Source organism: Halichoeres trimaculatus, unplaced genomic scaffold, assembly GCF_033239565.1.
Source record: "Halichoeres trimaculatus isolate MK-OKI-2021-1 unplaced genomic scaffold, fHalTri1.1 fHalTri1_scaffold_22, whole genome shotgun sequence".
NCBI lineage: Eukaryota > Metazoa > Chordata > Actinopteri > Labriformes > Labridae > Halichoeres > Halichoeres trimaculatus.
The window spans coordinates 15,796,887-15,810,041 of NW_027437200.1; the positions used below are offsets into that span (position 1 = coordinate 15,796,887).

Genomic DNA, 13,155 nt, shown 5'->3' on the forward strand with positions numbered 1-13,155 from the left:
AGTCAATAATACTGAGGCTGGACACATTTTGCAAGTGGCAACAAAAGCTTAAGGGAAAAATGATTAGGGATTGTTAAATTTTGTAATTTAAGAAGTGAAAAAAGAGGTACCTTCATGCTTTGTTGAACACAAGAATCAAAATCCAGACCAACGCTGCCCCCGCTGACAAGTCATAATAATGCAAGAACAAACCCTGTATTTTAGGTCCGGGTGTGTTTCAGTTGTTTTTAATGAAAATATGGTGGATGGGAGTTTGCTTTATTATTTACATTCAACACATGAAGAAGCCTCGAGGAGGGGAAATCTAATCTGAAGCCCAGTGTTTTTTGTCTATGGAAATGACAGGCTTCTTATCGACAGAGTGGGTTATTTGAGCAGATCCTGGTTGTGGCTTAGCGACGGGACTCAATCACTGCTGCCCAGCGATACGCCTCACTTTCTCCCCCCCTCCCGTCCTCCCCCTCATCTTTTTATCAGGAGAAGCGGAAATGAAAGGATGGTATCTTTTTGCTCTCCACGTCCTCGGTTCAGGAGATGGAGAGAAGAGCGGACAATTTCTTCTTTAGCTGTCAGATGAAAATCGTGGTTTATAAACCTGTGCTCGGAAAGAAATATGTCCACATTTTAGGGAGTCTGAATTAACATAGGCCCAAGAAAGCACTGGATTATGAGGTGTTACAACTGTCTTGAGATAAATCTAATATGACGATGAATGGGAAAAATGCATGTCTTTTAACTTTTTTAAGTCATAAAGAAGTATGAGAAAGAATTTTAGTCTGCTTTATAACCAACTATCGTTTCCTTGTAGAAGCTTTAAATTGCTGATAAAATGTTTTGATTTTGAAGGTTTAGAAAAGGTGTCAATGATTGATCGGTCCTTGGGATGTAAATAGTCCACCAATTTGAAATTAATTGCAGCTACTACTGAGTTAAGGCACAAAGGCAAAGATTTTATGGTAGCTTTGGTGAACTTCAGGTTGAAAAATCACTCCATACCCCAGCTGTGATGTGTCCAGATTGTGTCCTTTGAAAATTATGGTTGGAGGCAGAATCCTCACCTGAAGAACTGACCACATTACCTGTGTCAAGCTGGAATCATTCTTCTTCATAGATAAACATAAATGTCCCACTCTTGTCTTTTCTACTCAGGCAGGGGCGTTCTAGTGAACGTCAGGAAGCACAGGCTTGTATGGACGTCAACTCATGCTTCTCAACATCACATCATGAGACTGTCAGAAGGGGTTGAATGGTGCTGAAGAAAAGTTGATGGTACCTGGTTACATTGTGCCAGAAGGCCAATCACAAAAAAGGCCTAACAGACAGTTTGTTACAAAAGTGACGCCAATTTTTTAAGTAGATGTTTAAAGATTGTCAAATAGACAATAATGAGTGTGGACAAAAAAGAAAAGACAAAAGAATTGGCTGTGTGAGATCATGAAACCTCATTCTGCATTTACTGTTGAATCAATAGAGGTATGTGAATACCCCCTCTTTAATGTCTGTAACATTAAAGAGGGGGTATTGTGCACCTTTTCTAGTCTTAGCTGTCCCTTTGTAACCCCTGTAGAATCTATACATGGTTTCTGTTTTGTTTTGTTTTTTTAATTCTTTTTTTCCTCGCAGTGGTGTTTCAGAATGCTTATTTCTGCCTCTGTCTGACGTACTTTGTTTTAGCTGCTGTCTCTTTAAGGCTCCCTATTCCTTAAACCCCCTTCCCTCTGATTGGTGGGCCCTCTAGAGGCTTGCCGAGGCAAAGATATGGGTAAACCTTGTTTGAGGCCCGCCTGCCAATGTATCTCATGTACATCAGTGTGTGTATGTGTGTGTGAGAATTTTAATGAGTGTGCATGTGACTGTTGACTGTGGGTTGTATGGTTGTGCGGTTATGAGGGCGAAGGGTGTTTGGGTTTAAGAGTACGTGGGATTGTTTTTAATGGACTGTAAAATACTGTGTTACATCTTTTTGTATAAAAAGTGCTTTATAAATAAAGTTTGATTTTATTTTTATTTGATCATTTCAGAGAGTATTATAAAGATCTGGTGCTAATCGGAGAATGGACCATTTTTACAGTTTCGAAACAGATTCAATGATTTCTATAAAATAGCTATATGTAGAGGTTTGAAAATCAGCACATTCAGTATGAACATCCAGCTTCGTTTCTTTATACTAATGTTAAAATGTAGGTAAGCATAACACCCCCTCTTTAACATTTGTAGAACATGGGCTCACGGTTGCTTTCTTTAATAAAACAAAATGGAGTTCGTTATCCTTCTCTGTATGAACGCCATAATGTTAAACCAAACTATGAAGGCATATCACAGCCAGTTTTGTTTGTCAGTTTAGCTTAAAGGTAGGGTCTGCAGTAATTTTCATTCCTTGTTAGTAATCACAACATTCAAACTGGGCTCCTCCTCCTTGGCTCAGTGCCAGCAGCAGCGCACACCCACTGCCTCAAACCCTGACTAAAAGAACATATTTACCAGCTCAGCAACCACTTGCAGCATCACATTTCTATGTGGGAGAGACTCAACAGCTGTGCATCTGACTTGATGTGTTAGTACTAACTAATCATTGGGGTATTTGACCCATACCCAAAAAGTGAGTGAAAGTTGAACCAAGCTTTACCCTTGTTTAAGCCAAAGCTTCATCTGTTTGGCGTTTCTTTTGGTTTGGTTACTTTGGTTGTTTTCCCACCTAGGACTACTTCTGCTATCATAGCCTCTAGGGATGGCTTCTTCTATTCGCTATCATCAACATACAAAGTCACTTGTGCCCAGAAACATTCCAATATAATCAAAACATCAACATACAGTCTGAGAAGGGGGTTGAGGCAGACACAGACACTGACATTAAAAGCTGACATTTTATTTTTTTGAAAATCCTGCAGACTCTACCTTTATATTTTGAGGGTCAAAATATCTTGCTAGGTCATGCTAGTTTATGTGATAGAAGGATTGTGTTGCCTTGAGCCAGGCCCTGTCTAAATAAAAAAAAACATATTATTTACTGGCTCCAAATGCCTAATGCATTTAGTGCTGCTGATTCAAGTCACTGAGGATTGACTAAATACATGTTAGCAAGTTCAAACGTGTCAATGTTCCCTTTACTAATCACAAAGTGCTCAAGTTTCCTGCAAAATACCACAAGCAAGATGATTTTTACAGTGTAACTTGTAACAAATCAATGGACCACATGAAGGGAAAATGGATGTACAATGTAGTCAGCAAGACAAAGAAAGAGTAGTGAGGAAGGACGAACAATGGAGCTCACCTTGACACTGTCTCCTCTTGTCAGGACATCCCAGAGTGTGTGTTGAAACTCGGCGAGATCCATTCGACGGCCTCCTCCCAGCAAAGCCTGCAGGGTGGAAGAAAAGCACTTCTAATCCAGCAATGATAAAAACTAAGCGTTTCATTTTATAGTCAAATGGCAGAAAAGCACATAAATGCGCTAACACAACACATGAATCAAACATGAGCTCCAATATTATCTGGAGCTTGTGTATCTTTAAATGCACTCGACACACCACGCTTTTTCTCCTCTTGTAAATTCTTAATACAATCTAATACATGACCTGCATCACAAGTGGACACATCTTCTCTAAAGCGCACATACATTCTGACACATATCTTAGGATGCGCACTATCTCGCATCTATTTCAGAGTGCCTCCTCGCCCCTCAGGTATAGGCTTATAAAAAGTGCATTACATAACTGATAATAAACAGCACAGCATCCATCTCCCATTCAGCTCGCTTTTCCGATAATCCCCACCACCATATCTGCTTATCTATTCAAGTCACCCCCTCATTAAATCAGCTTTTACAGCCAAACGGAAGAAGTTTACTGCTTATAGAAGTCAAATACCATTAATCAGAAAGAAGGCTGTAGTTATACAGATAAACTGCATGTTTTAATTCACTGGAGGACAAACACATCATTCTTTCTATCTGGATAAAACCTCGCAGAAAAATAAGGGAGGTGAAAAATTGACAAGCGAATTAATCTGCTGTCTTTTGCCTGCTGGAATAGAAGTCACTGAGGCGGTGCATACCAGTGGATGCCCATCAGTCACAGGACCGCGTGCAAGGCCTGAAAAAGCTGAATGTGACGCTGGGTGGTGAGCTGGGGATGGAGGGGTGGAAGGTGGTGCAGCTTTCAGTGTTTATTCATCTGAAACAGTGTCCCCTGGAAGCCATTTTGGCAGCGATGCATCACAGCAGGCACTGACCTTTAGATACTATGCACAATTAAGCTAAGCTAATAAACACACACTGTGGATCTGGACATTTTGGACTAGAAGGCAGGTGCTGTGAAAACATAAAAAAATAGTTCTTTTGTGCTTAGGTAGCCTTTTCAAAGCCAAATTGAAATGTGTTTGTTTGAAATGCATACAAATTAAGCCGTGCACGCTGAGAGGAAATGAGCTGAATGCCAGTTTTGTTTGAGGCTGAAGTTCACGGTTTGTTATTCAGCATTCAGCCTTTTATCTTTTGTTGCTGGTGACATGCTCTTTGTATTTGGAGCTCGACCTTTGTAAAGGAATCAGCAATTTATGGTTCGACAGTTCAATTCTGTAGAAAAACAGAAACAGTTGGTCCATTAATCCACGGCAGAATGACAGCTTATTAATTAAGTTGCTCTTTTTATTATCAATTAACTTTGATTTAGACATTAGCAATCAAATATGTCAAGTACTTGCTAGTTTCAGCATCTAACTTTATAGTACTATTCTGCTTTTGCTGTTGTTGTCACCAATTGGTTTTTGAGCCACCTTTTCAAAGCCTTGAGTACTGCAATTTTGCCATCACCATCTTGTTTTTCCTTTTTTATAACCATCTATTTAAAAAGGTTAGATTATCTGGCAGGTGGTGAAAGCCAATTTATGTCACTTGAATCCAGCTAGCAAATTAATACTGCCCTAATAACAAAACTGGCTTTTCTATGCAGTGTAGCCTCAGAAAGGGTATCGGAAACTGGTTCCTGTTGAGAATCAATAAGAAATGTTTCAATCCATTGATATCGTTGGCCTTTAAGCTTAACGTTTCACTTATTGATTCTTTAAACTATGCCTGAGCTGCCAGACCTTAGGTCAACTAGTCTGCTGTAGCTATCTTAGCTTAGCAGTTAGATAACGTTTTCCAAGAAAACTCCCATTCAGGATTTTCAGCTTGCAGTTTTACATGAAGTCATACATCCCCTAATGTACCAAAAATGATACAAACACAATAGTGCTAGCTTGATACTAACATACATGGGGAAATTGCATTGATATCTTGGCAGTTAGCATACATCAGCCAAACTGGGTTAAAACAGTAACATGTAAACAAAAGAAAAGTTCTGTGCAGGCTCATGGCTGGCTTCATGACTACGGTGAGGTTCCAAACAACTCAAACTATTGCTATAACCACTTTGAAACACTAGATGGCCTACTTAAGTCAACAACATAGAACAAAACAAAACATCAAGAGCTCATGGTGTGCATTTTTTATACTTATTTCTATTTATCTATGACCACAGATATCAAGATCTAGTGACCAATTTTATATCTGTTCGTTATATACTCAATCAAATGTTGTTGACAGAGAAAACCTGTAAAGCTACTTTTTGTAAGACAACAATTCACAGGAGGAATTGATAAGGAAATTCATAAAGAATCAGATCAATAAGCAGAATTAATAAGGCCACTGATATCAACAAAATCTTATCAATACCGATCCCTAGTTTAACCAAGCTTAAAGCAACGTTATAATGCTTTCTCATATTTGAAACATGGCTTTAAAGTCCACACTTAACATGTAGAGGTTTTAAAACAGCTTCATATCCATGTGTTGTAGAAATCTCTGAATCTGCCTGTTTACTGTTCAGAATGGTCTTTTGTAAATTATGCATGAGATCGTCACAAGATTTGCTAAGATGATAAGTCATCACATAGCAGTTTCATAGACATTGGACACAGCTCCCCCAAAATCCTCAAGAGGGCTGACCAATCAAAGGGAAGGGGGTTTATGGAGCAGGGAACCTTAAAGAGACAGCTGCGTTTAAGACAGAGGCTGAAATTAAACTTTTCTAAACCACCAGTGTGAAAAAACAGGGACTTTTTTAGTAACAGTAAATCACAATTGGTTATTACCTGAGCTTAAAAAAACAAATATAACCCCTCTTTAACATTGTCTGATGACTGAAGTGGTGTTTATCGAAACAAGGGACTACACACACACACATACACACGGGTACACGCACCACATCAACAACTGATTTTCTTCTCAGGTTAATTATGGACCCTGCTCTGCACTTAATTGCCGTACTGATGTCAGTCTGAGTCAAATGTTTACAAAGCGGGGTATTTATTATTATTTATGTGGACTTGCACTTTTTGTATGGATGTTCAAGACGTAATTTCATTGTTCTTTTTGGCAATGACAATAAATATTCTGAATCTGGGACATTCTACACATTTAACTAAGAAAAACATGATGTTAATGTAAATTAAGTATTACTCAAAATTGGGAAGTGGGGAAATTGTAATTTTACTCCAACTCGGCAAAAATGTGAATTTTTTATTTTTACAAAAATATATTGATAATACAAGTTGAAATATTGATATTGTCATGATATATTGCGGTATCAATATTTTTTTCACACCTCTAATCTGAACCTCAATTTCTGAGAGATTTGTCTTTTGTTATGTGAAAATTCACAAGCAGTTACGACAAACAAGCTCTACAGTTTTTGTAGTCTATATAATATGAGTGCTGATGAGACAGTATGCAGAGATATTGCCTTACAGAGAGAAGGAGAGAGGAGGCAGCCAGGAGAGATCAAATAACATTGTTACATACTGTGTTATGTTATTTGATAGATCCAGCTGGTCCCAGAAGCACAGTTCTACAAACACCACTTATATCCACCTGGCAAGAGAGTATTGGGTTTCTAGATGGAGTTATGAAATGCATCACCTCGCAAATATGTGGAAAAACGAACAAACAAAAAAGATGAGACATTTATTACCACAAACCCACACAAGTGAAAATATTACCACTCCCACACAGTATTAGAGCACATACAGCATGTGTGCACACTGGATATACACATGCATGAGCACAGAGTCACATGTGTAATAAAGCCGCTGGCTGCTTATGTCAGTTTGCCTCCTCTAAGCATCCCCTGTCAGTCAGTTTGAGCTTTTATCCTTCACAAGAAGCCAGCGACAAATACAGCAGCACAGCGTGTTGTTCAGACAGAAAAGGACTCGCAAGTGATCCCCTTTCAGGCCCTTTGACAGACGAGCACAGAAACATCGACCAAAATAATAGAAGTCAGAGGCAGATTTCCCAAGGTAGCGAGAACACTCGCTGATACTGAATGGTACATACAATCCCCCGAGTGCAGAGGTCCAATTTGAAGCCCAGATGGTTTTTCGGTGAAACCTTCCCTGATAATTCCAGCTACAGCTGGTCTGGAACAAGACAGAATGGAATCTCAAGTTTAATTTGGTGATCAGAGATTATTCAAGCAAATCTGGACACACTGATTCACACTGTTCCTCAGAGTTATTGTGATATTTTATCCAAGCAGTGGAAAGCTATCTGTAAGGTATCAAGAATTAACTGTATTATAATGTTGAAGGATTAACATTGTAGTGTAGTTTTCTTTTTCCATTTAGATAAAATAATGTCTTTCCAGAGCTTTCTGTAATAGATGGTTCAAAAAGATAAACTAAAAGAGCTCAAAGCCAAAGCTGCCTTCTAAGCTAATAACCACAGTCAGTCGAAACACTCCTCTTTGGCTTTGTAAAAAAAAAAAAGTGAACGATGAATAATGCAGGAAAAACAGCATGGCAGGCAGTGCACAAAACAAACCAAGTGACAAAATGACCACAAGCTAAAACCAACTGGCTGTCTAACGAAAACAAAGTGAAAGGAAATGGAAGGCGGGTAATAAAAACAGAGGGCAGTCACTCAGGCTATTGGCCGCTACAACACTCTCTGCTCAGATGATCAGATGAGCTGTAATTGGTTGGTTATTTGGTTTAGTTAGAAAGAGAAAGCAACAGGGTTACATACAGAATGAGCAGTCTGTCAGCTGCTCCAGCACTCTCTGCTCAAGTTGACGACATCACTTTTGAGGAAGACAGTGGTGATAACATTAAGGTACCAAAGGATTAAAAGTGGTGATGGAATCAGAGGGCAATATATGACATTAGGCAGAATGATGTAGGGAATCCAGGCTCAGGGCCTTTTGCTGCAGCAGTACTCTCTGATTCAATGATGACTGCTGGTAAAGCCAGCTATAAGACTATTGAAAGATGGGTTGGTGACAAAATTAACAAAAGGGCTGTGTAGGAACAGATGGCAACATGAAAATGAACCAAAAAAGGTAGGGCAGCCAACACTTTCTGGGCGAAAGATTATTGCTACCAAAGTTAGCTGTATCACTTTGTGGCATTTCCTTTGACTGAAACCAGGTCCCTAAATTACCGATCTGTACTGTCTTGGGATGCCAGATTTACCAATATGACCCTAGAAGATGGAGCTAGAAACACTAGTCCATTGATGTTTGAAAGAATCATCCCCTCCCATGCAACTGCGATAATAAAAACTACATGACTATGAATGTCCCGATCCGGTACACTGATCAGTATCGATGCCCAATATGGCTATTTTTGGAGGATAGGATAGTATCAGATTTTGTTACGTGATCAAGACCAGTCCAGTTTTCACGTGTTTTCAGCACCGTCACACTTTACAGCTGCTGTAAACCAACGTAGTAACATATTAAAACAGCATCTAGCAATGTTCATAAAGTGAGTGTTCCTCAAGGAGGTACCAACAGGGCTGACTTTAATACAACAATCATGATTTGTCATTTACAACAGAATCACCCAACGGCGTACAGGATTTATCAGAGAATGGTATCAGTATTGGATCGGTATCAGCAAAACATATCATGAAAAAAATTGTGTATCAGGACATCCCTAAACGTGACCCTGCCAACTATAGAGAGTCACATGCCAATCACAAAGAAGACAAGTTGCTGGATGTCTTTCATCGTTGCTCTTTGTTTACTGTGTCGCGTTTTTCTTCTTCGTTGGATTTGTTAGCCGAGTACACTGTGGGATGCTGCCATGCCGCTATTAACACAGCTATTGACATCCAGCTTACACGCCGCCTACCAAGTAGCCAGTTGCCCGTAAAAATGCAAACAGGATCAGGTCTAACACCCATAACTACACTGTACTGATCCATACCAGATCACTTCATGGAAATGGGGCTTAAGGCAGAGTGAGGTAGGGCAGCCAGAAGCCCTGTTAACTGTAATGAGTCTCTCTGGTCTTATGATGCCAGCAAGTTAAGTTAGCTAAACTGTGTTTGACTGTCAGTGAAGCTGGCTATGCCATTTAAGAACAAGTCAAAGTTAGTTTAACAAACTAATGGAAGGTGCAAGGAGCGTTAATAGGGAACACTATAGGAGATAAGGCAGTCTGACTGGTGTTGACTACTGAAAGTGATGTGATGCTATTTTAAAATTTGCTCTGCTGCCATTCATTGTCAGTAACTTCAAGCATAAAAGAGGAACTTGGTAATGACAGATTAAAAGTCAGGTTAGGATCAGGGGCCAAATAAATGCAGATTGGGACATACCTTCATAGTTGTATTTTTCTTAAGTTGCAGCTGCCATCCTCACTCACAACTGCAGATCTCATATAATGTTTCACTGCTAGATTTTCCTCACATTTGATTATTTGAAACCATACACTACTATACACGTGGAGTTCAGAAATACAGAACCGCTGAAGGCCTGCAGCTGCATCATTATTAAGGGACCAATGGGTATTTGCCACTATGTTCAGCAGCTTTTAAATAGATTCCTATTAAATAAACACACTAAAGATAGCTCTTTTCCAGGAGCTTACTGATATTGATGACCAGGAGTCTGTGTATATTAAATACAGACTTACAATACCCAATATCCACCTTTGCACAATTTCCATCTGCAGTAAAACTATGTTAAAAGCAAACAAGAAAAAGAAAGAGTGTTATCAGTTTCCCTCCAAGTCCAGTGAAAGAGAAAAGAATCAAGTTAACATGTACAAGAAAGATAACTGAGAAGAGGTATGACATACCGTTTGCTGACAACTTACAATCATATCATTGATAGGAGGGAGTTTTTGATGCAAACTGAATTCAGTGTTCACAGTGATGCATCCCTAAAGCTGACAAGCAGCTTAATAATCTTACAGTGCACCAATCTGATGAGGCCACCTGAGGCAGAGCAATTATGAAAGTAAAAAACAAATTTAACACTCTTCACCTTTTTTTTGGCTAACCCATCTATCATCAACTGAGGTGGAATTTTACAGCAAATACTGATGAAGCTAAGCTTTTAGCTTATCTGTGGCATCCCAGTGCTTGTTTAAAAAGATGCTGGTACATTTTCAGTGTTTGGGATGTCAAAGGAATTCTTCATAAAAAAATGTGATTTGGACCTGGATTCAATTTTCACTTAAAAAGGGCTGTGAGGAGTTTGAAAGTAATCTTAAAAAAGTCTTTCTTCTAGATACAGTATATCCGTGATTGTAAACTACACTTTAAAATGAGATTATCAGTGCCAACAGTACAGTTTACAGGGGATTCTAAAATGCTACTTCTTAGCTTTCTGATTGGGTCAAGCAGGACCGGATTAATTTGTGACACGTCTAGGTCTCTATGACAACACCACGCCAGCTGATGAAGTTTAGCAGTGAGAAGAGAGATCTGTTTTTCTCTGCTGAAAATGTTTTCTGTGATTAATTTAGTAGCGATGGTGGACACAGAAGCCTAAAAGTCAGACAGAAAAAGGACAGAAGAGCAGCAGAAAACTAAACAGAAGCGTGATACAGCCCAAGCTAAAGGCTAATTAGCCTTTAGTTTGGGCTGTATCATTCTATAACACAGGGGCTAAGTTGTTTGTGAAAATGTTCGTTCCAACCCACATTCAGCAGTTATTCTGCAGTGGTCTGTTCAAACTTGAGAGTCTATCAATAAAATAAAGAGTGAGCTCTGATTGGTAGATGACTAGCAGGACATAGCTAACCAGGATTTACTGACGTAACACATTACGGATATGTCTTAGAGCACCGGACTGCCAGCTGCGCTAAATATAGATAGCTACTAAACTGTGTGTTTACTTGTTGTCACATTAGCCTACAGATACATCGGAGCACCGAGCTGCCAACAGTGCTACGTAACTTTACTAATAAATACCTTATCTTGGTGCATCCAGTCAAAAGTTGCCTTGAACAAAGAAAATTTGTTTGATCCAATCTCCACGTAATTCCAAAACAAACACGCCTTGCAGAAAGTAATTCATGACAGTGTGCTTGATTGCACTTTCTAACAAAGAGCCAAATGGAAATCCTAAAGAAATTGATTTGCCGTTTGTTTCCCATCATTGCTCTTTGTTTACCATATCACGTTTTTCTTCTTTGTTGGATTTATTAGCAGGTTACACTATGTTGCGCTGCTTTTTCGTCACAGTATTGCTTAACTGATGCAGCTATCAGCATCCGGCTCACATTCTGCCTATCATGAAGGGGCATGGTTGGCTGTGGAAACGCAAACAGGACCAGGCTTAACCAAGCCAACCCGTACCAAACTGGACTTATCTAAACCGGACTTCTTGGTGAAAACAGGGCTATTCATTCATTCCTTTATGTGTGTGTACTTGCGCCTGCACAAGAGTTGTACGTTCATGACTCTCCTCTGCTCTCTGTAATGCACACAGAAAAGTTTGGTCAGGAAAAATAATGCCACAACCACAACACGCTGGTCACCGTACTTTCTGTGCTTATTGCTGAGTTCAGACGTTTCTCTTTTTTTCTTTGTGCTTTGTTGTCATATCTCCAATCATGCTTCCCCTGCAACTCTTAAGGTGTCCCTCAGGGTGGCACACTTTGAAAAACACTGGTCTACACTGTACCTTTAAGATCAAGCCTTTCAGATAGAGCTACAGGAGAGTATTTGTCATGATTTACACTGCTCTTCTGGCGTTTGCTTCTGCTCTCGCTTCATTTAATCAGAGTCAACCTTTGTGCAGGTTTATACCAGCAAAGCTCAATTTCAGCCTTTAATGGCTTCAAAATTCAGGTGTTGTTGGTGGATTCTTCAGCCATGCTAATGAACGCCGCTCTTTTGCTTAAGATAAAAGCAAGGAGACAGGCAGATGGATCGATATGTGGCCTTGCATCAGTCTATATTTTGCTCAGTATCCGGGCCCAGGGAACATTTCATAAAGGCCATAGGGTCGGCTTATCACGGAGCTAAATGCCAATGTAATTATTAGTGTCTGGAGATAGTGGAAAAGGAAGCACATCCTGCGGCAGTACACCATATTTAATTAATGAATGTCACTCTGTGGAGGGAGTGAGGGGAGAGCGTGAGAAACCAGAAAGAAGGAGGGAGAGGCAGGGAAGCAAAGTGACAACAATACAGATCCAGACTTAAGTGCACAAGAGCATAACGTAGAAATGTACTTGATGAAAACAAAGGCGAGGAATGAGACTGTACAAACACAACACGACTTTAATCAGGTTGTTTGTTTATCCTATAAAATACGCAGCTAAAAAGATAGAAGTGGAAAAAGTGTTTTTTTTACTCAAGTTTTTATTTTTCCCTTCTGGAATAACTCTATTACCAAAACTCACTTTGAAATAAGCAGATAAAAAACAAGACGCCGAGTGGTCGTGTGCCACATAAACCACCTGCGAGTGTGGGTGCATTTTTGACCAGAGAACTTCTGATGATAACCAGGTCTGTGCAGTTTGGTGACAAATCAACCACACACTCACTTTTCAAAAGATGAGTGACTCAGATCATCCTCCAGACTGTTAGACTGAAAAATAAATAAATAAATAAATAAACTCAGAGCAGCTGTGTTCAGTAACACGCGGGGTTATATTTGCATCAGTGATGCTGGGGTTTACACAAACTGTTATACCTGCGTGGCACACCTGTGAGCGATCGACTGCTGTGTTTACAATCGCTGGCTGACATCAACGCCAACGTAAAGCAGTAGGGGAGCAGTGGCCAAGGTTGCTTTGGAGAAGGGTTAGCATAGAATATCAGAGAAAGAACGCACTCTCTTCTTCTAGTATTTCAATTTGAATCCATGTCTT

General features: G+C 39.6%; 1 protein-coding gene across 1 annotated transcript in view; it reads right to left on the reverse strand.

The window, feature by feature from the left end:
* LOC141784569 (glucosidase 2 subunit beta-like) overlaps positions 1-13,155 on the reverse strand; it is a 185,557-nt gene that overhangs the window by 124,251 nt on the left and 48,151 nt on the right. The window contains exon 9 of the mRNA XM_074662419.1: positions 3,272-3,358. Within this exon, the coding sequence (XP_074518520.1) occupies positions 3,272-3,358 (87 nt within the window). The remainder of the gene's footprint in view (positions 1-3,271; positions 3,359-13,155) is intronic.